General features: G+C 49.2%; 2 protein-coding genes across 3 annotated transcripts in view; one reads left to right on the forward strand and one right to left on the reverse strand.

The window, feature by feature from the left end:
* Nucleotides 1–3,771: 3,771 nt before the first annotated feature.
* DLX2 (distal-less homeobox 2) lies at nucleotides 3,772–5,832 on the reverse strand. 2 transcript variants are annotated; one of them, XM_027462145.3, is made up of 3 exons: nucleotides 5,331–5,832; nucleotides 4,959–5,143; nucleotides 3,772–4,706 (listed from the first exon to the last, which is right to left on the reverse strand). In XM_027462145.3, exons 1-3 carry the CDS (start codon nucleotides 5,674–5,676, stop codon nucleotides 4,401–4,403), a joined length of 837 nt encoding a protein of 278 aa, XP_027317946.1. In that variant the 5' UTR covers nucleotides 5,677–5,832; the 3' UTR covers nucleotides 3,772–4,400. The 2 variants fall into 2 exon arrangements, with proteins under 2 accessions (XP_027317946.1, XP_027317945.1); XM_027462144.3 differs by having other exon boundaries at nucleotides 4,959–5,146; nucleotides 5,331–5,831.
* Nucleotides 5,833–6,698: 866 nt separating this feature from the next.
* Nucleotides 6,699–24,328, forward strand: part of ITGA6 (integrin subunit alpha 6) — a 129,135-nt gene continuing 111,505 nt past the window's right edge. The window contains exons 1-2 of the mRNA XM_072040941.1: nucleotides 6,699–6,751; nucleotides 7,536–7,580. The gene's annotated coding sequence lies outside the window, so the exon portion shown is untranslated. The remainder of the gene's footprint in view (nucleotides 6,752–7,535; nucleotides 7,581–24,328) is intronic.

A 24,328-nucleotide genomic window follows, 5' to 3' on the forward strand; every position in this document is an offset into this window, starting at 1 on the left:
TAGGTTACACACAGCTTAATGATGATCAAAATGACTCTTTTCTGCAAAAAAAGACCCCAAAGTGCGCGTACAGCTGCAAACCCAAGAGGGTCAGCATCATTTCACTGTATTCTCTTCTTGATTACAAGCCGAGCCCATCAAACACAACATAATTACAGTAATTTCAGGTTTATTTATTCTAATGCAGTTTCCCCATCTCTCTGGTAATTATGAGCAATTTTTTCGCCCAGGGAATCTTTTTGCATTAACAAAAGAGATAACGCACTGAAAGCCAAATTTGCTGTGCATTGAGAAAAGCGAAGAAAAAAAAAATAAAATAGGTGCGAGCTGCCATCTCTGCAATTCTCCTATATTGGAGCTCTGCAAATTGCTTGCAGGTGTATGGAGCAGAGCTGTCAATAGGAAGGGGCTTCCAAATTAGCAAATGCACAATGTTGAAGTAATGAAGACAGACTTAGCAAAATTGCCAAACAACAGATACCTCTTTAATATCTTCCACCCAAAAAGAAAGAAAGAAAAAAAAATCCCTTTGGAGTGTCCCTGCGAACCCCCTTGAATGGCTGGGGATGTTGTACATGTGTCAATCTAATTGCAGAGCACAGAGCAGCCCCTGAAACTAGAAAAAAAATCAAATATCAGAGTCCAAACCCGTTTGCATTCGATGCTCGCTCCCTTCGCCTGACAGAGGGAAAAAAAAAAGCGACCCCGCCGCCGCGCTCCGCGCTCGCCCCGCCGCCTTCCGCCGGCCCCGCTCCTGCCACCGGCGCAACTCGCACGCCACGGAAAAAGTTCAGTCCCCCCCCGCGCCGGCCCTCCCGCCCCCCGCCTCCCCGGCTCCCGGAGCGGCGGCCCGGCCGTGGGGCTCCCGCTCGCACCGCTCCGGCCTCCGCCGCTCCGAGCACGCCCGGGCGCGGGGCGGCCGCCGGCGGAGCCCAGCGGCACCGCGGCCCCCGGCCCGGCGGCAGCCCCCGGCCCGGCATCGGCCCCGCTCCGGCCGGCCCCGGGCACGAGTCCGCGGGGCAGAGGCATCGGCCGAGCCCCGCCGGTGGTTCCCGGCCGCGCCGCGCTCCGCGCACTCACCTCGACCCCCGGGGGAGCGGAGCCGGCGCCGCCGCCCTTACCTTCCGCCCCGGGGCACGGCTCCGTGCGGCAAAGCGAAGGACCGAAGGCGGTTTTTTGGCTATGAAAGTTACAGGAGCGAGAGAGTGTGAGAGACAGGGAGAGAGGGCTGGGGAGGGAAAAAAAAAATGGGGAAAAAAAAAAAAAAGAAGCCAAGCACAATAATAATATCCTGAGAGTGCAAATGTGGATTGAGATCCCCCAGAGATGTACATGCCTCTGAGCGCAGGAGCCTTTTTGCAGCTCTGCTCTTGCAGAATATGACTGAAATTTTCTGCTATATAGCCTCTGTCTTTATAGCTGATGAAAAAAATTGCAGATTATTAGCATAAATGTTTACTCTTCATTACGCTGATGACATTGTGCACTCGAGATCTTGGTAATCTTTGGGAAAATTATGAGTAATTTTTAAAAATTTTAAAGCAGCAGCAGTTACCATGCAATTCAGGCTAATTCTGCGTAGGCTCCGAACGGATATAATTATCGAGGAGTCAAGATGTTATGCTAAAAACTATGCATTGATATTCCCATTTATTATGTACATACAACTTTGACAATGTTGATGCTTGAAATAGCAGGAAATTGTCTTGCGCAAAAATTACAGTCCATATTAGGACATGTGAAATTGCGAAGAATTATATAGTAATTGCAGGCTTTCAGATGGGAGAGCCAGAATGCTCAAACTAGTGCAAATGTGGATAAAATTACAGATCAGAGCAAAAATTAGGGAAAAAAGGGGTCTGGGATTTTTCAAGTTGGCTATAGGATTCCGGAAGTGTCTAATGCCACATGATTGCTACAGCTTTAGGGGAGACATTCATGCCTCAAATAACTCCTTTTGCCAGAGCCGCTTTAATTGAATTTCTCGTGCTTTTTCTTTTCACCGGGGCAAACGAGCAAATTGCCTCCCCTCGGCACAGCGCGGCCGGCCCCGCCCGTGCGCGGCGAGCGGACGGAGCCCCCCGGGCCGGCCCGACGTGGGGGGACGATCGGGGGGGGATCGCTGCTGGGGGCCGGGGAGGAACGGGACGAGCCCCCCCCTCGGGCTCTCCCCGGGGCCGGGGCGCTCCTCGCCCCCTGGGCTGCCCTCCTCGGCGGGGCGGCCCCGGGCTCCCCCCTGCCCGCCCCCAGTAGCCGCCTCGTCGGGGGGCGGCCGGTTTGCGGTGCAGCCTGCCCCAACCGGGAGCACGGGCACAGGGGAGAAAGCTCACGCCGCACGTGTGCGTGGACGTGTATATGCGATGGACGGAGGGATGCCACTGCGGCGCGGGTGGCCGTGGGCACGCCTGGGCGTCCCCTTGTCCCCTAGGGGTGCCCGAGGGTGCCGCGGGGTGCCCCGACGGCTCCCGCACAGCCGGCCCGGGGAGCCGCTGCCGGCGGGCCGCAACCAAGTGCCGCCGGATCATCAGCAAAAAGCAACGCGCCGAGCAGGAGAAGCAAAGCGCGGAGGGCTCCCCGCTCTGCCCCGGCCAGGGGCAGTCCCGGAGCAGGGACCCCCCGCAGCTGCGGGCACCGCGCCCGACCCCACGGGGCCGAGACAGGCTCGGCGCCGCCGCACCGGGCTGCAGCCGGGCGAGGGGGTCGGCAGGGGCAGGGAGGGGATGGGGGGGGTCTCGGGGAACTTCTTTCGGTAACCAGAAGCGTCTGGAAAAGCGACGGGGCGGGGGGTCCCCGTCCCGGCTCTGCCCCGCGCTCCTGCTTTCCTCCCGCAGCTCGGACGCGGGGTGTCAGCAAAACCCGTCACCTGCCGGAGGGGTGTCCCGGCGCCCGTCCCCCCCCGCCACGCGTGTCCGTGTGTCCGGAGGCGGCCCCCGCCGCCTCCCCTCCCAGCCCCGCTCCGCTCCGCGCCCGGCCCCCGCCGCTTCGCCCCCCGCCGCTCGGGGCCGGTGTCCCCGCCGCTCCCCGGGGCGGCTTCGCCTTTGTCTCTCCCGCTCCCTCCTCCCCTGCAGCCTCCTCTCCCGTCCTTCCCCCCCTTCCTTCTCCTTGCCGCACTCCTCCTTCGCCTTCTGCCCCCACCCCTTCCCCCGGGCTCTCCCCGTGGCTCTCAGGCACAAGCCGCCCCCCGGACTCCCCCCTGCCGTCCCCCCTTCTGCCGGAGGGTCCCGGGCGAGCACCCGGCCTGGCGGGGAGCGGGGGGCAAGGGGGGGCAACGGGGGGCAACGGGGGCCGGCAGCAGCCGCCTTTCGCCCCTCTCCGCTCCCAGCGGCACCTCCGCGGACTCGGCATCCCCCGGGGGGGCGGCTCGGAGGGGGCAGCCCCTGCAAGGGGGTAGCCGGGGGTGCCTCCGGCCTGGGTACAAACGACGGGGAGGCAGAAGAGAGAAATTACTCCGGGGCCGTGCCCCAAACCCCTCCGGCACGTCTGGGAGGCGGTGAGACGGCAGGAGCCAGTCCCGGGCGAAATGTCCCTGGCGCCAGCAGGCAGGGGGGAGGGCCGGGTCTGGGCTGCCGGAGGCAGCGCTGAGTGATTCATGGCCTCGCCGCGAAGACTGGCAGGGGCGAGACTTTATTGTAGACGGGAAAGGACGGGGGGGAGAAGGGGGGAGGCTGCCGGCTTGCGGCAACGTCGCGGTGGCGAGCAGGAGAGGCGGCTCCCCGCAGGTGAGCACCGCCGGCCCCGACCTCCCCCGTCCCCAAAGAAACTCAGCGCGGGCACCATGGAAACAATAATTTATTTAAATAATCTCTGCTTATCGTAAAAGAAACATTAAAGAGTGTTTAAGTTTTCCATAATAAATAACCCCAAATACCCTTTTTTGTTTCGTTTCGTTTCACGGGTCTGAACGGCGAACCGCGCCGGGGCAGGGCCGGGGGCTGCCGGGGGGGCCCCGTCGGGGCCCGACCCCCGCCCGAAAGCACCGTGCGGGCGGGAGACCCCCCTCGCCGGGCTGTTTCCTACACGGCTACAAGGGACAACTTAAACACGGGAGGCTCTCGTTTTAAATCTACATATAAAAATTATTTATCTTTTTTTTTTTTTTATCGTTTTATTATTATTTTTTTGTTTAGTCCCCAACATCAAAATGAGGTCTTCCGCAAAGGCACCTATCAACTTTAAAAAAATAAAAAATAAAATTAAGCAAAGTTCTGCACTGGTGATTTGACGAGAAAGACGGGGAGGAAGGAGGGGAGAGGAGCGCCGGTCCCACACTGCTCACTTCGGCTGCGGGGGGCGTTGGGGGGAGCTCGGTCCGGTGCCGCGACGGGACGGGACGGGACGGGGCTGCTCCAAAGCACCAGTGCTGCACGTCGGGGCCCCGCGGGCTCGAGTCTCTGCGGCGCCTAGAAGATGCCGCCGCCGTGGTGGTGCGGGGGCTGCGGCGGCTGCGGGAGGGGGGCGGCCGCCGGCAGGTGCGCGGGGCCGCCGGGCGCCGTCGGGTACCAGGGGTAGGTGCCGAGGAAGGCGGCGGCGGGGCTGGGGCTGGCGGGGCCGCCCGGCGTGCGCGGGTGCGCGGCGAAGTCCCAGGCCGGGGGCGAGGCGGGGGGCGGCGGCGAGGCGCTGCGGCGCGGGGGGGGCTCCGCCGGGATCTCGCCGCTCTTCCACATCTTCTTGAACTTGGAGCGGCGGTTCTGGAACCAGATCTTCACCTGGGGGGAGAGCCGCGTCAGCTGGCCGCCGCCGCGCCGGGGCCGGGCGGGCTCCGCAGCTCCGCGGGCTCCGGCGCCGGCTCGGCCTCGAGACAGACACCCCCCGGCCCCCGGCCCCCGGCCCCCGGCCCGCCCCGGGCCGTCGAGGCGCCGCGGGCCGAAACCCCCTCCCGCGCCCCGACGGCGCCCGCCCGCCCGCCCCGGCCCCGTCGGGACGGGAGGTGCCGGGGCCCCGCGGCGGGAGGGCCCTACCTGCGTCTGGGTGAGGCCGAGGGAGGCCGCCAGCTCCGCTCTCTCGGGCAGGGCGAGGTACTGGGTTTTCTGGAAGCGCCGCTGCAGGGCCGCCAGCTGGAAGCTGGAGTAGATGGTCCGCGGCTTCCGCACTTTCTTCGGCTTGCCGTTCACTATCCTGATCTCCGGCTCGCAGTCCTCCTTCTCTGCTGCGGCACACGCGGCGGTCCCGGTGAGGACGGGCGCCCCCGCCGCCCCGGGCCCTGCCCGCCGGCACCGCCCGCCCCGTCGGGGCGGCCCCGCCGGGCACGAGCGCCCTCCCCGCTCCCTCCCCGGGGCCCCGAGCGCGGCCCCGCCGGGCTCCCGCGGGCCCCCCCCGGGGCTCGGACGTACCGGGGTCGTTGCTGGCCGGGGAGGCCCTGGCGCCGTAGGGCCCGTAGGAGCCGTACGCGCCCGCGTAGCCCAGGTCGTAGCCGGCCTTGGCCGAGTAGGGGGCGGCGCCGCCGGCCGCGTAGGGGTAGGAGCCCAGCGGGCCGTAGGGCGGCCCCCCCGCCGCCCCGTGCTGCTGGTTGGTGTAGTAGCTGCTGTCGGTGGCGGTGGACACGGGCAGCGTGGGGGACTCCTGCGGCTTGTGCAGGCCGCCGTGCTGCTGCTGCTGCTGCTGCTGCTGCTGGTAGCCGCCGGCGGAGATCTGGCTGGCGTGCATGTCCGGCACCAGGCTCTCCAGGACGCCGGTCATCCCGCGCCCCCGCCCGCCCGCCGCCCTCCCGCCGGGGCACGGGGCACGGGCCGCCGCCCCGCGGCCGTCCCCACCGGGGCGCGGAGGTCAGGGCCGCGGCACCATGCCCACCATGCCCGCCTCGCCTCGCCGCGCCGCGCTGCGCGCCCGCGGGGCCGGGCCGGGGCGGGCCGGGGCGGGCAGCCGCGCTCCCGCCGCCGCCAGCGGGACGGGCTCTGCGGCGCCGCGCGCCGCCGGGGCGGCATTTAACACCGGTCACGTGGCCGCGCCGCACGTCACCTAGCAACGGCCAATAGGGCGCCCGCGCGCGCCCCGGCCCCGCGGGCGCGGGGACGTGCGGCACCGGGGGCGCGCACCGCGCGGGGACGCGCAGCAGCCCCGTCCCGTCCCGTCCCGCCCCGCCCCGTCCCGCCCCGCCCCGTCCCGTCCCGTCCCGTCCCGTCCCGCCCCGTCCCGTTCCGTCCCGTCCCGCTGCTCCCCGTCTCCCTGCCGGTCCCCGCGCCCCGACGGGGCGCTCCCATCCCCGCCCGGGGTCCCTCCCTGCCGGCCCAGGAGCGGTCCGGCCGCCCCGTCGGGGCGCACCGAGCGTTTCGCGCAGCCTCCGCCGACGGCGCCCGCTGGGCAGCCGGTGCCCGCCGCCACACAGCCCGGCACGGCGGCGGCCGCCCCTGCCCGCTGCCGGCGGCGCCGCTCCGTCGGGGCGGGCGAGGCGGCGGCGCTGGCCTCGGCCGCCCTCTGGCGGGGGGAGCGGCCGCAGCAACGCCCGCGCGGCGCCGGCAGCCCCCGGCCGCGGGTGGCGCCCCCCTGCGGGAGGGGGCACGCAGCGGGGCGGGGGCGCCGTGGCCGCGCTGCCTCTGCACGGGGCAGGCGTCCCCCGCGTGCTCCCCGCGTGCTCCCCTCGTGCCCCCCGCGTGCTCCCCGCGTGCCCCCCTCATGTTCGCGCCCTTCGCGCCCGGCGCGTGGCCCCTCAACGGTCCCGCTCGCGCCCGCCTCAGCCCCTCACAGCGCCTCACCGTGAGGCGGCGACGGCGCCGGGCGGCTCCCCCGGGGCGCTTCTGAGGCGGCGGGCGCTGAGGTGAGCGGGGCCGGGCCGGGAAGGCGGGGAGCGGCTGTGGGTGTTCGTCCGGGTGCTGCGGGGAAAAAAAAAAAAAAATAATAATAAAAAAAAAGCAACCGCAATTTTTTTTGAGGCAATTAAGGACTGCGCCGGGTGCTCGCAGCGCGCAGCCTGCTCGGTGTTATTCGGGAGTGAGGGGGCAGAACGGGAGCCGGTGGCCCACGGCTACGTGGGTCGTGTGGAGATCTCCGCGCCGCTCCTACCTCCGCCTGTCCCCGCGTCAGAAGCGGTGTGTGATGCTGGGGGGGGGGGGCAGGGCGAGCGGTTAAACCCGAAGGAGGGAGCGGAGGGGTGTGCTGCGTGCCCGTCAGCCCTGCTCCGTGCCGGGGTGACAGGCCGTGTGGTGTCACTTGTGTCCCGTGAGCAGCAACGCGTGGATCAGCCCAACCGAGCCTCTCCTGGAGCCTGCTCGTTCGGTTGCCCACGACAGAAGGGCGCTCGCCCTGCACTGCAGAGGAGGTCAGTGTTCAAAGACCAGGCTGTGAGGTTTATTTACGTAACCGTGCAGCTCTCATTGCCTGGGGCTGCAGAACAGGTGAGCGGCTTTGTTGGTGTTTCACTTTGTTTTACTTCTGTTTCAGAAGCATCCACATGCTGCTAGGACTGTGGGCATTCTTTATCAAATATACCGAACACACTGTGTACAGGCTCGAGAAAGTACCATCACTCTTCAAAATCATCATCCCTCCCTCCAGCTGATCAGTACACATGTATTTATTTATTTATTTTTATTTTTTTACAGGGCAACTGTATATGACTCAGAAAAGTCTACAGCAACGCCTACCTGGTATGTTTTGTTATTATTATTATTAATTAATATTATTATTGTGCTTCTCCTCCTAAATCAGACCTCATCTGAGATAAATGTGAACACAATTAAAGCCTGGTGTCCCCAGTCTTTATATATTTGGTGTAGATTTAACCTAGGGATCAGCACAGCAAGTTGTCCCATGATGTTTTATCTCAAGTTTGACTTGAAGAGAACCACACTCAGCATTAAGAAAGAGATTAGTTTTTAATCCACTGTTGCTGTGTTTATTATTTTATCCATTATAATCCCACACCTCTCTGAACAATTTATTTCACTTATTTCAGTGGGAATCTGATGAATCTTGGGAAATGGGCTTGCTATTTGTTCTGACAATGTTAAAAAAATTAATTAGACAGTAGTCTCTGCTGCAATGGCACATTAACAAGTACAAGTTTCTTTTCATGGCTTTCTGAAATGCTTTCCAGTGGATTCATAGTGATACAGTGCCTGGCATGGTCCTGAGCATTGGTCTTCATAATAGAAAGGTCATTTAAATCTTGTGTCACATGAAGCTGTGGGGAGGGTTTATGCTAGCATTGTACCTATGGTACAACGGATCTGGTATTAATAATGGCAACAGTTAAATCTTCCTTGTCTGAGGGATTAAGTGTATCAGCTTTTAGGAAACTGCATGAGTCTTTTCAACACCCATCCAGAAGCTTGCTACCTGCTGTGCTTAGTTTCAGAATCCAGTGTTACCATTTGCCTCTCCAAAAACTGTTTATTGTCTCATCCATCTGTGCATCAGATTACTTCATTCCAAAACTCACAAACTCTTCTGGGAAGAATATGCCCCCTTGCTTGGCTCCCCAAGGTTTCAGTTCTTAGCTCCTTGATGTAAACAGCTTACACAAGTGTGATAGGAGACATGGGCTCTGTAAAATCCTTTCAGAGTTGTTTATTAAACTGTCTTGGCCTCAGCTTCTCTTTCTCAGTGAAGATTTGCTGGCAGCTCAGCACCTTTCTTCAGTAGAAGCCTTTGCAGACTGGAGCACAATCCAGGATTTTTAATAGTGGATTTGCCCAGTGTTATTTATCACAGGTGTTCTTCCCTTGTTTCCTTGTACTATATTGAGGAAATGCACAGCCTGATGCGTTGGGGCGAGTGTCAAATAACAGCATATTCAGGGGTCTACTTATTGTTACAGATGGGAGAGGGTGGAATGGGAGGTGTGTGTGCAGAACAAGAGGGTGTTAAAGCATCAGCCCTCCACACATTTGGGGAATAAAGCAGAGCGTGCTTGGGCAGTTGCTCTTGCCTCTTAAGGCTATGAAGTCCCCCCCAGTGCTGAAGTGAGGCCTTTCTGGCTGCTCTGACCACCTCTCGTGTTTCCAGATTATTTTTTTTTCATAGCCAACTGTACCAAAGTAGCAGAACTGACAAAAGCTATATTCTTTTTTTTCAACAGGCAGGGAGTTGGTAGAACAGCTAGGAAATACTTTTTATACTGTTATTTAGCAATATTAACCAGCTTCAGGCTTTGTAGCCGTGTCTGCGGACATGTATACACACTGGAGCAAATGGATCTGAGCCCACCTCCTAGGGGATTTGAGCAAATTCAGGTTTATCCACAAGTAAATCTTTATTTAAAATGCTTGGTGTGTGAATATTTAGATGGCAAAAACCTTTAGTAAGATCATGCAGGAAAAACACTCAGGATGAATCATTAAGTCATTTCTAATTTTGCTGGAGATGACAAATGTGAAAGAAGAGAGCTGTGTTTTGTGGGAACAGATCTAGTCTGAGTTGATCATTTGTGTCATGATGAGCTCCATTTGTCACAGGTAGCAGAGAAAAGATTTTTTTGCCTTCTCATGGTAACATCTGCACAATCCCTACCTCTACAGTCTAAACACAGTTTAAGCAAGCTGTTCAACATGGAAAATAACCTGGACTGCTTTGGTTTTACTTTGTGTGATTATTTTAAGGTTCAATTTAGTGGACAATGCTATTTGGAACTGAGAAATGTTGTATCTCCTCAATGTGCTCAGATGAATTCTGATTTGTAGTACCAGCGGAGTATTTGAGGTGTGGAGTGCAGTTTCTGCTGCAGCCTGTTTCTTGAACTGATGCCTCCTTTGACGGGCAAATAGCAAGGTCTGTCCCTGCTGGAAAACGTGAACGTCTTGCTTGGAAGAACAGAATATTCATTGTTCTTTAAGGAAGATATGCACAAAACCATGCCTCCTGAGTGGATTATACAGCTGCAACACACCTGAGATGAATACTAGATGAAGGCTTCCATTTGGAATAACACACTAAATGGACCCAAATTGTGGGTGGTGCAGACTCTAGAGCTCTTCATGAGAGCACTTGGGCATGTGTTCTGGGATTTGCCAGTGGCTATGCCCAGCCTTTGTAGGCCATTTAGGTAGAGCCGGTGAATTGCTTGAAGACATAAATCTAAAAGAAAAATTTTCTTCTTTCCTGTAGTGAGAAATATGTACCTACTACCACAAAACAAAACAAATAAAAAAACTGTCCTTGAAATTCATTTTCTTTTTGTTTTAAAAAGTGGCCAAGTCAACATGGTCACCAGTGAGTAAGTCAAGGCGAACTGGACTTACAGAGCCACAGCCGTCCCATGAACTGGCTGGGGGACCCTTTTCCTCAAGCTGTATGGCTGGAAGTATGAAAACAGAGGAGGTTTGTGGCAGTGAGTTGTCCATGAGATACTCTGAACCTCATGTTCTGCACACACATCTATCCTAAAATTCTTCTCCTTTGGAGGGAAGGGGATGAAAGGAGCTGTGTTTGGATTCGCAAGTGTTTCTGCCTTTCATTTTCTTGTGGTTTCTTAGCTTACACTATTGGCAGGTGCTTTACACATGTACTTCATTGGATAGTATTTTCCTGTTGGCAGAATGCCTGGATCTGAGAATTACATGCCTTTTATGAACACTGCTATAAATCTAAATAAATGAAATTACAATGTTGCTTTTGACATGTATGCATGGCTGTCAGGGGTTAGTGTTGCCACCTAGACTAGCTCAAGCTCCCTAATTTATTTATTTTTTTTATTTTAATGGGAAATTGTATAACACAGAATGAGAGAGAGAATGGAAAGTATTGAATACTGAGGTAGGGCACAGCAATTTCCAATAAGGAATTACATGATGTGGTAGATGGGACGTTAGCTAAGAAAACTCTATTGTCTTCAGGCCTTCTTACATTATTAAGTGACTTTGCATACAATTTGCAAAACTGGTTGAACAAATCAATTGAAAATATTAATAATGGGAACATTCAAGTGTAAATAAAATAAGTGGCCACAGGATGTCCCCACTGTTCCGTGCTAATGCATCTGATGGGACATCTATCCTGTAGTTCAAAGCTGTACACTTAAGTGGTAAGCATACTTCCTTTTTTGGAGGTTTAACATTTATTTTTGTATTCCCAGTGCTCATTAATTGACAGATCAAACAGTTAACATATGGTACATAGGAAAAGGGAAAAAGGAGAATGCTTTGGTTGGCTCACTTGCTTTCTATATGAGCTCTCTTTTAACTCTCAAAGACTAGGAATGGAAAAGACTTGATTTTCTGAGGCAACTTGTATTAATTCTGTGTGAATGCAATTTGGTCGCTCCAGTTAGAAAGAGAAAGATATTTAGAAGGGTAATTTTTTGGTTTTACAAAGGCTGTTACCGTTGGTTTACATGTTCACTAAGAAAGTGAAGGGGTGCGCTTATCTAATGGCTTGGCTGGACAAGGCATGTAGCAAGGAATACACTAGGGTGTGAAAATAAAAGTAAAGTTTTGGGGCTGTTAGAGTAACCTGTTGTGGAAGTGGTTTAATTTAAGCAGAAGGAAGGCATTCTGCAAACTGTGTCCACACAGGGAGGTGGTACACAGAATAGCTACAATGATAAAATGTAAACCCTGGCTTCTAACTAACAGATGTGTCCCAAAATGCTGTATGCACCATATGTGACAGAGCAGATGGTGGCTGATGTGGCACAAGGATATATGCAGGGAGCAGTACACAGCGTAAGGAACTCATCATCAGGGCTGGGGCTGTGAGTGAAAACACTGCCAAGTCCAAGACCACACTGTTATATGCAGGTTTTCCTTAGGAATTCTGTATAGCTACAGCAGATATATCCAGTTGCTTTAGCTTTTCAGCACCGCTGAAAATCATGGCCTGTGTTTTGAAGGTAGGTAGTATTTGGTGTGAGGCACAACATTTTGGGTGGCCTGTTGTGCCTGGAAATCTATGCAGTGAGACCTTGTATGCTTTGAACAAACAGATGTCACAGAATATGTTCATATTCATACTGTTATACATTCATGTGGCTGTTCAACCATCTGGGAAAGACTGAAGAGGAAATGCTTCTTCCCTGAGAGATTTAGTGCTTTTGTTCGTCTTTTCTGCAGTACAGGAGCTGTGAAATATGTTTTTGTATCTGTGGCATACTTGCCTTTTCTTACTGAATTGAACACTGAAATACCTGCAGTCTTGTTTACCTGGCAGCTTCCAGAGCTGGATTTTCTATCCTACTTTAAAAAGCTCTGTAGATCAAACCTGTCTGAATAACTACAATAATTGTATTGCAAACAACAGATAGCTGGCATTTCATTTAGAGGCGTTTCCTTGGGAGTTGGTGAATGTGAATTTACTTTCTTAAGAAGAACTACTCTACAAGTAAGTTCAGGGTGGGTACAGCATGCAGACTAAGTCTATTCTTGTCCATGAGGACATGCTGCCCAAATCTATGTGATTCTGTATAGTTTGCTATTGAAAGGACTCAGAGGGAGACAAATGTTTTCTCTTTTTCAACAAGCTATTTCTTCTGGGTGGCTTGTGTGGAAATTATAGACTGTCTTTTTTGTGTCTATGGTTTTCATGACCAATGCGAAAGGATTTTTGTAAAGGAGGCATATGCTATCACCCACGGTGCTGTATGCAATATTCCCACTGGACCTGATTCACACCACTGCCACCACTGCCTGCTTAGACAGCTGGCTCATCAATGTTAGAGGTGGCTTTGCGTGAAACAGTAAACTGTGATGGAGCTGGTGGTGGGCTTGCACGGTTTAAAACAATGGGACTCTTAGCATCCAGAGACTGCAAATCCAGACCTAGATCTAGTTTCTCAACTCTTCCATTATACATCATTCTGTATATCCGACCAAGTAAACATGTTTTTGACATGTTTTTGACAGAAAACATTTCAGTAGCAAGAAGAAAAGTGGTCTCAGGCCCTCTCCCTACAGCACAGCTTCTCTGTCATAGCTCTTTTGGCTGTGTGTGTATGTATGTATGTGAACTGCATGGAAACCCAGCACTGCTGTGGCTGTGAATTTCACAGCCTGCTGCAGGAGAAGGCATTTGGATGTTGCCATCTCTCTCCCTAAGAGTTGTATGCCATGTTATTAGCCAGCTTGACTCAGGAAAGAAAAACACAGTGGGGAGCATTGCCCTGTCCTGGTTGTTGACCCCTGTGATAGTTGATCTAGTCTTGATGCCCCAGAGCAGGGACAGAAAGAAAGGTGTCTTCACAGCTGTGTTGTCAAGAAAAAAGCTTCTTCCCATGAGACGGCACGCTTCCACCTGCTGGAAGCCAGCACAGCTTTGCTGGCAGGGAGGCACCAGCTTCCCCTGGTCAAGAAGAAAACACAATTTAATCTTTCCTGCATGCAGTGATGAAGCCAGACTTTTCCTGGACAAACTCCAGAAAGGTAAAATAGGTGTAACAGGAAGCATTACTCCAGCTGGTAACTAACTGTAGCTGCCAGGAGGTCCTCACCTAGCACTTGTATAAATGTTAAGTTCTGTTCTTACATTGGTGGTTGGGGAGCTCAGGGGTGGGCGGTGAGTACTGTGAAGTGTGATCCTTGTCTGGTTCTAGAGGCAAGGGGGAAGAAGAATGCAGTCACCACTCGAGTGGCAGTGGGGAGGGACAGGTAACAAAGTGTTTTGCAGTCCAGATATTTGAGTTTAGTTATAAAAAAATATATAAACATATAAAAACAGCATAAAGTTGAACCAGAGTTTGCTTTACTGTTATGGAACTTCATTTTTTGGTTTTGTTTTGTGTGAAGAAGGTACTAAACATTTTTGAATGCTAACTTTGTAAAAGTGTCCTTGGTGTTCTGGGGAGAGATGCATAGAGACCATTTAGCAGTCTGTAAGAGTATCTGTCTTTAATATGAAAATGTTTTTTTGTTGATCCATGGCTTGCGTGACCTTGTTAAGTTTCTTAGAGCACTGCAGAGACTTAATAATAACCTTGTGTTGTAATTAGCAGTTCTTCAGAGAAATACAAAGCTTCAACAAATATATTAGCATTGCTGATTTGCTTAATGAACTGATAGCAGAAGGTAAATAAATAAGCTACTGTGCCTACTTATGTCCTGCTTGCCTAATGTGCTGCCCAGCAGTTGTTTAAGCATACTATAAGAAGTCAAATACATCGGACCTTTCCTCTTCAGGTGACATATCTGACCATCTTTCAGGTGACATGTCTGGCCATATGCTGTTTTCTTGCTGTCTCTCTGGCATTTTATTGTCTTTTTTTTTTTTTTTTTGACATTACTGTTGTTATTTTCTTTTACTGCAAGGGTGAGCCACACACTCATGGGAGTTGTTAAGGAAACAGTTAAATATAACATTATGTTTTAAAAACAAATATAAATCATGTCTGTTGCTTAACTTCACAATGACATATAGCAATATTTAGTTACTTTACATACACAAATGTAGGGTTTTGCATTGACAGCTTTAGCAGGGGGTTCTGGAAACCTGGATTTTCTCCCTGATGATGGCATTTGTTTGAAGGTGAAAGTAAATCGGTGTACTCATGAAAGCTGGGAGGAAAACCTTCTTTGCCATAACACTGGTTATACACCTGTTCTTACTCTCTCTCATTTAAACTATTGAAAATGGATGTCTGAAATTGGAGTCACTGTAAACCACAACAGTCTTCATAAAAAATCAGAAAAATAATTTTAACAGTTTTGCCAGGCAGCTCTAAACTGTGCTCACGGGTATCAGAAGTCAGCCACTTCTCCCGAGGACCTGCAGGGGGAATAGTGTGATCCCTTCAAGAGTTGCCTGAAGGGAAGGTAGTGTTTGGGCATCTGCACTCAGCATTTATGAGTATTTACTGAAGAGAAACATCCTTGTCTAACTCCCCATTTGCATCAATGAACTTTTCTTACAAAGAGGAGAGCAATGCCTGGGTTTTCTTTCCGGTGAAACTGAAACTTCAAAATGAGGTTGTTGCCAAATGGGTGTTTATTTTTTTTTCCTGTCTGCAACTGGAGCACAGCAACTTCTCTTGCACAAATACTGCTATTGTGGCAATCTGATTAATGGATAAGTGCTTTCTAAATGTGTCCACTTGGCTGCACTGTAGATTTATAAATGTTACCTTAAAATCTTCCTCTCCTGTTTCTTGTTTCCTAAAGTAGTACTTAATCCGAGCTTGAAAAACTTAATTTCTTGGTCTGTTTCCAAACTTTTGGCAACAGTCCTTTTGTGAAAATGAAACTTTGGAAAGTCCTCTTGAACATAGCATAAAGGTCTACAGCTTACATCCTCTGCCTGATTTTCTGATACTAGCTCTTACATAACATGTTGAGTATAGAAATTTTGTTTTTAAATGCTCTGATTGATCAGTCTGTGTGTCACATTCCACATAGTTCTGGGGCAAAAGCTTTCGTTGGTTCTAACCCAGCTCTGGAGTTAGGATAAGGGGCGTGAGCACTTGGTACAGTCACGGGGACTGGCACCCATCCTGCTGGGGCTCACCCTGCGGTGCTGTTGCCAGCCCTGGGTGCACGCATGAGCTGGGCAGGAGTCTGAAGGGCAGCAGCAGAGAGCTCTGCATCGTGCTCCCTGCACCCCGGTGTCTGCCTGGCAGGGCATTGAGCCTGTAGCGATGAGTGGTGAAAGCCAGTGCAACTCCTGCAGCCCAAATGGGGGCGTTAAAGGATGGGTGAACAGAGGTGAAGAAACCTCCTTGCATTATAAAGGTTACGCAGGCTTTCCCTGCTTTCTGTCCTCTTCTTCCCCCTTGGTGGTTTCCTGCAAAATCTGTTGCATTATCTAGGAAGTGGTTGATCTTTTATAGCCTCACAAGGTTACTGCATCCTCTGAGGTGTGGGAAACTTAAACTAAGAGCAATGTGCCATCACTGATCTATGATTCCAACTGGTGGCTTCTCAGGGAAAGATCTGGACCCCACCTGACTTGAAAATTGATTTGATTTGATAGGTACAAAGACTTCTGCTTGTTCTCTATCTCTAGAATTACAGAATGTAAACTGGAAATTATGTTTTAGTGGAATCCCTTCTCAGGCTAGCAAAGTATAGTTAAAAAAATACAGATTGCTTCATTCAGATATTACCTATTATATTGCATATTGCTGTCAAACACAGTATTAGCTTTAACCATCATACATAGAAGAACAGTGTTTAGTAATGCAGAGCATTAACAAACAGCATTACTTGGCAGCCTGACCACCCGGCTTATAAAAAAGGCTTTGGCTTTCACATCAGTGGGATCTTTGTATTGCTGCCAGCATGCTTTCCACAACACTGCTTCATGGTTGTGTAAAACTTCTGAAAAGGGAAGACTTATAGAAATAACAGGCTACACCATTGTGCAACAAGATTATACGCTGCTTATCATAGATGAAGTGCTAAGTACTGGCTGAGTCATCAAAGAGATTGAGATTGATGTGTGTGTGAGTGGATGTCTGCCTGTTTGACTTCTTCCTTGTCTTCCTTGGTGTAATATTGTGTTAGCTGTTGAGCCTGAGTACTTTCACCAATACTTGCTGTATTTAGCTACTGCCAATTTTGACTAAGCACCAATCACAACACGGAGCAGAAAATTTATAAACTTGTTCTTCCTTAGCTATCTGGGATACATCTGCCAAATTCCTTAAGTCTCATACTTTTCACCTGATGCTTCCAGCTATTGGGTACACATAGATTACCTGGATTTATACGTTCAAAATGTGCTTGATCATGCTTTGAGTGTGATGGCTTTTACAGATATTTTAATGTCCAAAAGTTCCTCTTACAAAATTATTTTGCTTCTTCTGTATTATGTGGATTTATAGTATTTTCCCCTTTATTGTGAATATCACTGACCCTCATTTCAAATACAAAATAGAACCAGCACATTTGTATTTCTAGGCAAAAAAGTGGCTTGAATTAAAGTCAACAATAAAATAATGACTTCAGCTATAAACAGTACTTTTTCCAGAATGCTTTCTTATAGCATTTTTTTCTGGAAAACCAAGAGTCTGCTTTACAAAATGGGGTACAGCATTCAGGAAGCTTACAGGTGAGGTCATTCAAATGCTTCAGGACTACCATGAGAACAAGCAGAGTCTATGACAACGTTATCTTCCATCCCACAGTTCTTATTATCTGTGAGCATTAACACCTTCTATATTAGGCAGAGAAGCATTAACACCTTAATATTACAGAAAAGCTATGCAGCAGGAAAGAATACGTGTAGATCACTATTTCCTGAACAGCGTAAAAACAGATAGTGGTAGCATATATATTTAGTTCTGTGTTGTACCAGTGCTCTTAAGTTAAAACTGTACTTGAGAACCGTTATTTATTCATTGATTTATTTATTTATTGCGCTAAGACTTTGCTGTGTGTTGTTTGTTGCTGATGGTGTTCACACTTACAAGCAGTGCTCAGTGGTTGAAAGGCTTGATTCCAAGGCTTACTGAGGTGCTGGTAGTGGTGTCAGGCTGCTGTTGGCTGAAATGCCACAGTTTCACAGTGTTTTTCAGAAACCTGCAAGCCTCAGATGAAATTACTGCATGATTGCAAAAGAGCAACGAGAGAAAAGCAATACAATTCTACAATCTTATTTTTTTGCACTTTAAGGAAATAAGAGAATCTGTGGATCTGCTACAAAAAAAAAAAAAAAAAAAAAAAAGTGGGGTAAGAGCTGAGAAGAGACAAAAATGCAGCAGTAATCGAAAACCAGCAGCAAGCATACTAAGAGCTCTCCTCCAGGGCTAGGGGGTTTGCTGACATTTAGACCTTTGCCTATTAGGTCATTAGTGCCTGGCTTCAACCTTTGATCTCTCTACAATTCTGGAAGCTCTCTTCATTTTTTTCCAACACAAGCCCAAAGTTGTGTGAATACAAGGATGCCATTGTACTAAGCATCTCACATATGCATAAAGCGTAGAAGACTCAGAGAAGCGTCTTATGTTGCAAGAATGCAACAGTCTGCATTGTGCAATGTATATTCATCAAAACAGCCTTTATCAAGTGAATAAGGCCTGATTGTTTCTGCTTAAACAGCTTTTTTTTTTTTTTTTTTTTTTTTTTTTTGAGAAAGGAAGATGCACCTCAAGACAAGATAAGGGAAGGATAATCTGAGCCCCCCTGCAACACATTAGGCAGAGAGGAGGGGACGGTTTTTCAAGTCAGAGTTGTTGGAGAGCAAACCTCTGGGGAGAAGCAGCAACATGGGAGTACAAAAACTTTGGGCATGCATGGTTGATCTGTTACAAGTGTAATGAAACTTGGACACTTTTGCTGCATCTCCCAGTACTGTTCTGCCTGGAAAAATACCAGAGTTGTGTTCTGCACAAGGGATTAATGGGAGACTTGACCCACTTGAAATTACTCGTATCTCTGAGAGAACTATGTTCTCTGTGTCAGGCCAGGAGATGCTGGTTGTATTACTTAAGAAGAGTTCCCCTATTTAATTTTTGGGAAACAATTCCTTTTTCCCTTGATATTTGGATGAGTAATAGATTGTCATTAGTGTTTTCTTGTGATTGCCATGTATGATTCATTTCCCTGTTGATTTTATGGGCCAAACTATTGGCTGTTGTGGTATCACTCAGCATTTAGGAGCATCGCTGTGCATTTGGAAGCACAGTGCACAGGTTGACAATAACACAGTTTACCCAGTGTCTTTGGGGTTGTCCTGGTTGGTGGAGTGGCGCCAGCCAGGGAGCACATACCCATGGCTGTGCTCTTATGTATTTGCTAACTTGTGACCTCCTTCCTAGTTATATGGAAATGCCTGACTTGTTACAAAAGTAGTTATTTGCCTTTGGTTACCATTTAGCTGTGCTGGTGCCTACCATCTCTGGATGCAATGCTGATGTCCCATTGGTGCTGCATCCCCAGGGAGAGCTGTGCTAGATGAAGCCTTCACCCTTGCTCACTAAGGTGCACAGTGCTCTGAAAAGAGTTGTTGCCCACCCTCCTCCTCATCTGTATGTAGTTCAGATGCCCCTACCCCCACTGTGTTGTGCAGAGAGCCCCGCGGGGGCAGCAGGGAAGCACTGAGTCATGGGGATAGAAATGGTGTGTGTGGCAGTGGCAGAGTTTGGGAGCGCGCTGGGGCTGACTCCGAGACAGACTTGTTCAAGCTCACTCTTGCCTCTCAGTCTTAACTGCTGGCAGGCTCTGTCTTGTCCCACATACCAGTGCCTGGACTCGCATGGGGTTACGTAGTCTTAGGATACCTGTGCTGTAAACAAAGGTGGAGCAAAAGACTGAAATCTTTTGAAGGTCTCAGAAGCTGGAAGGGCTGTGTCACAAAATGAGTTTCAGCCCGTTCAGTGACCTTACTTTTTTTTTTTTTTTTCCTATTTTTTAAAGATAAAAAGCAAAGGGAACCATTAGATCATCTTCCTTGGTCACTATCTGACACTTAATAACTTAATTAGCAAAACAAACAGACAAAATGGATAATAAACTATAGTTGCAAGGAATCCTGACACTAATGTAAACATTAATAGAAATAGGAATGTTAAATAGAATAGTCACATTATAATGAGAGGACACTTTAAAATGCTGCCATTAAAACTTTTTTTTTTTTCCTTTTTTTTTTTTTTTCCTTTTTTTTTTCTCCTTTGAGATCACTGCCAAAGATTTCTCTAATTAGAAATGATGTGCTTTTCCATTATTAAAATAGGAGCATGACAACATGGCTAGGCTTCCTGTTAAGATTGGATATCTTCCTGTATGGTCAGCAGGCAGAGAGTATCTACCAGGAAATGACTGAAAATCTTTCTGGAATATTGCAGATACCCTATCCTAGGGCCTGTTGTCTCTGACAGTCCTGATAGCAGTAGACCTATAATAGACCTCTAATAGAGTTTAGTAATCATGAATCTATTTCAATTAATAGTAGCCCTCCTTTGGGATTTGAAGAACTGGATCAGTAACTTACTGCTGTCAATTTTACATCCTGTATTTTGCTGTGTTGTGTCTGAAAAGTGAAACTATTTGTTTCATGTCTAGTTGTTATTTAAGCACTGCGACTTAAGTGGCACATAACAATGCCTGACAGCATGGCATTAAGAGGTTGAGGTTATTTCATAAAGAACCGGTGGCCCCATGAATTTGGCTTGTCTCACTGCAGTATGTCTATACAGCTGCTTATCACTTCTCCTTGGCTACAGGGGGTTTGGTCTGTGCAGGTTTGCAGAAAGGAATGGCCAGCCCAGGAGGATCAAGCTTCTTGCAGGAGCTGGCTGCTCTGCTGCAGTGATTGCCAGTTTTGTTCAGGAACAGGGGAAGCACGTGCAGCCCGAAATGGTAGAGATCTGATCTGTTTACTGGTCACAAATGGTTTTGCATTTGCATACTGTTAAAAGTCATTTGTAGTATACAGAGTCCTCTTTGGAGCTCAGTATGTAAAAACTGCTCGCAGCACACCTTGTCTGTACCATTCAGAACAAGTAAAGTGGGGTGGGACACTGGCAACTCAGAGTGGGCAAAATGTTCCCTCTGCAGGAAGAAACATGCCCGTTGCTCTTACAACTGAGGAACTTGTGTTACTGAGCCCAGCTAGTCTGCTGTGTGGGTGGGGAGTCGCAGGGATGGAAGCAGTGGAGTGGCGTTTCTCTGTTCCTTTTTTATTTTCCACTGCTTAGTGGTAAAGACACTTCCCCATACCCCAGAACTGGCTGGGATCCTGCAGAAGTCAGTACTGCTCTTGTGTTACAAAGAGCAAACCTGGCCAAGCAACCCTGAATGCGTCCTGGGTTTAGTGGGGACTGTTAGTGTTAGGTTAGAGGTTGGACTCGATGATCTTGAGGTCTCTTCCAACCTAGAAATTCTGTGATTCTGTGATCATTTGAATCAGGAATGAACCAGGGGCATTCCTGCGTGGGGTGGGGTGAGGTGAGGTGGTGGAAGGCAGGTGGACCCAGGTTATGGGTGTCCACAGTGAGTAATGTGGGTGACCAGTAACCCTCCCAGCACTGCTGCTGCTTGCCCTTGGCCCATGCCCCGGGCTGTGCTACTGGCTCCAGGGTGTGCTGGGAGAGCTTTATTAAATCCCTAAAGGAAGTCAAATCATGGGAGAATGCTAGACAATCCAGCTGTTTTCTGCTCCTCTCCTGGACGGTTTGCCCTTGCACACTCACACCTCAGCTTAATGGTTGCCTTAGCTGGGCAGAGGCTGGTGCTATGTTTGAGAGAGGTGGTGCCGTGGACCCTGCTGCTCTCCCTCCTGCCATACCATCGGTTTTAGTTGAGCCTTCACTTAGTGTGGCTTAATATGGTGAAAAGACAGGCTTGCTGCCCTTAAGGACTGCATTTTTCTGTGCAGTTGGCACATGTGGCCTTACGCAAACCATAAGGTGTGTCCAAGAAGTAGTGAGGCAATTAAGTGGCCCCAGGTGCAGGACTTAGCTTTGAGAAATGTGTTGCAAAATTTTTCAGTAGGAGGCAGGGATCAAGGGAAAATTGGCTTGTGTGTGTGTGATTTGGGAATGCAGGTTTCACCTGCAAGGTATTTTTATTAGGATCTCAACACAAGGCTAAATCTCACTCTTTATGCACTTTGAACCAGTGGCTTTAGAGTGACAAACTGAATGGATTTTTCTTTCGGTAAGGCACATACAAGCTCTTTAGAAGGAGGGAAAACATTTTAATACACAGAATTTTTTTTTTTTCTGTAACTGAGCTGCTGCATCTCTTGAGTCCCTGATATTTGTACCCACACCTAGGTTGCTTCCAGTCACATGCAGAAAAGAAGTACTTACCAGTAAGGAGACTGCCATGGACTCCAGAAGGCCTGGAAACAAAACCATCTATGTTACAATTTATCTTATCTCTTTCTTGCCCCTGTTTTTGTTCTTTTTACAAGATGATGGCAGGCAGTGGCTTGCTTGACTTCTGTTTCAGCTGCATGTAATGTATTCCAGAGTAGCGAAAGACACAACAGCCATTATAATGAAGGTATAAATTGTCTTGTACTCAGGACTGTTGCCAGATCTGAGGATGGTGTGTGAAGCATACCAAACAGTAGAGCTGGGAATGCGATAATGATAATCAGGCCAGAGAGAGGCTGCCACCTTTTTGCTCCAGCAGCATGAGAACTGGCAAGGAGAGAAAATGACCCATCTTGGCAGTACTCATGAGGAGGAGAGAAAAGGGTATTAAATTAGCATTTAGCGTCTTCAGCTGATGAAATGTCTCACTGGGGCTGCGTGTGGCTGTAGGGCTGTGTATTCCCAGCAGCATGCCTGGAGCCCAGAGAGGCTGGGAAGCACCTGATGCTGGGAAGCATCTGTGCGCAAAGCCAGGAGGTGGCTGCTGGAGGAAGGTTGAAGTGCCGACCCATCTGTGGAAGGCCACCTGAGGTGTGTCTGGAGCTCAAATGAGTGATGGAGTTCTGGCTTGAACATTAATTTCCAGCCCTGCACCAAAATATAAAACAAAAGACAAGATGTGCAAGTTGGACATACTTAAATGTAGGAAGAGAAATTGCTCTTCAGCTGAGCAATGTCTTCATCATACCCCAGACAGAACAGCCTGCAAGCTAGTGGCACAGAAATGCACCAACTCCAGACATTTGAGACCAATAGCCAGCTGAACAAGGCTATCTTGCCCTGTCTAGAGTTGAGAGTTTTTACCCACACTCTGACGTTGAGCTGGATTAGAGAAATAGATTGAGCAGAATGGTGTGAAACACAGCAGTATGGCAGCTGCAGCTCAAATGCGGCTCAGATAACTACTGTGCTGTCTATGGATGACTGGCAGGTAAAATTCAGGTATTTCCAGAAAGGCTTTATTTTGTGTGTTTTGAAGACAGAAATACAAAATCTCTATCAAGAAAAGTCTGTTTCCCTTTCCAAGCATTTATTAAAAAAAAAAAAAAGTATTATAAGTATTATTCTGACACCTAGGAATCAATTAAGGACTATAGTCTCATTGTGTTTGGTGCTGGAAAGGCACTAGGAGGTGTCAGTAAATAATTAGTGATGAATACAGTTACTTTAACAGATTTGCAAAGCTGCACTGCTCATGTAGACTGTTTCGTTGTTTGTTTGTTTGTTTGTTTGTTTTCCATTGCAAAAGTTTTTCAGAGTATTCATATTAAATCGCCATCTATATCATGTTTTCAACAGCTGTTTGGTACATCTTTTGGTGCAGTCTGGTCTCACTTAGGACCTATGTCCATGGTAGCAATAAGCTTACCTTAAGATGCTGGAGTGTATATTAGCAGATTATTGTCCTTAGAGTTGTTATGTGGGTTTTTAAGTATGCTTTAATCTCTTGCTGCCTCTTCCCTGGAAGACTGATTTTTAAGTGGTAAAGCTGATTAAAGCTTTTTGATTATTTTTTTAAGGAAAAGGACTATGTGCACTCTTATCTCAAACAGTGTTCATGTAAACTGTGAGTAACTATTTGCTCTCATAGTTTAAAATACAGCCTTTGTGGTAGTGACTTGTTCCGCAGCTTTCAGCAGTGACTCTCTTGCTAATTCATTCAGTTAATCATTAAAAGAACAGTATTGCTGACCAGTGACAAAACAGGGTTTGAGACCAAAAGAAAACTGCTGTACAGGCTTAAGGTGGAAACTGGTGTAGGAATAATAGCCATAGACCACCAGCTGGGTAAAAGCTGGCTTTTGTGCTTGCATATTCTTGGAGAGAGTGGTTTGGAAAGAGGAAGAAAAATACTTCCTAAATCTCTATATGGTATGAACTTATTCAAACCAATTTACAATGATATCTAACAGAATCCATTTAAGGTAATGGATTCTTACTTACCTGCACTTGCTTAAAAATTAAAGCCTCTAACACATGCGTGTTCGACTGGCCTTCAGTGTTACATGAATTACATTTTTCAATATCCAGATTCTGAATCATAACTGAAAGACCTTTGATTTATAATGATTTTAAATATATATATATAAAAATTTATTTTTATTTTATTTTAAATAACTAAAGAGTGCACAATGTATAACTACATTCAGCTGAGATACCGTAGGATTCATGCCACTGAACCACTGCAAGTACTGGCAGAAACCTCTGTCATGTAAGAAGTCTGGTTCTGTGGCCATGGTGGGATCTGTGTAGATGAACCGTAATTGCCTGTTTTGCAGCTGAGTTAGACAACTATTTGGTATCGTCTGAATGAAGGCAATTCCTTTTTCTGTGCTTCAAATCTCAAAATTAATGTGGTGTATGCTTCCTTTTTCTTATGCTTGGCCATTTGTATATTCAGACTGGGAGCGCTACAGTCTGGCATCACTCAGAGTATCGTCCTGGTCTGTAGCACAACTGAGAACGTTTGGCTTCATGGGGGGAACAAGAAACCATTTCAGTATGAGCCTGAGGTCATGTAAAAACAGCTTACGCAATGCTACAGATGGACTTCTGCAGCCAGTTACATCTGATGCCATCTAGAAGATTTGTTAAGGATAATGACTGGAGGAAAGCAATGGAACTAGCTTGAAGGGAGCCATCGTTCATTCT

Source organism: Anas platyrhynchos, chromosome 7 (assembly GCF_047663525.1).
Source record: "Anas platyrhynchos isolate ZD024472 breed Pekin duck chromosome 7, IASCAAS_PekinDuck_T2T, whole genome shotgun sequence".
Classification (NCBI taxonomy): Eukaryota; Metazoa; Chordata; class Aves; order Anseriformes; family Anatidae; genus Anas; species Anas platyrhynchos.

Coding starts and splice junctions, on each gene's coding strand:
- DLX2 (XM_027462144.3), bottom strand. CDS start 5,676: ATGACCGGCGTCCTGGAGAGCCTGGTGCCGGACATGCACGCCAGCCAG. Junction 5,147..5,330: donor CCCGGCCAGCAACGACCCCG/GTACGTCCGAGC, acceptor CGTGTGCCGCAG/CAGAGAAGGAGGACTGCGAG. Junction 4,707..4,958: donor TCGGCCTCACCCAGACGCAG/GTAGGGCCCTCC, acceptor CTCTCCCCCCAG/GTGAAGATCTGGTTCCAGAA.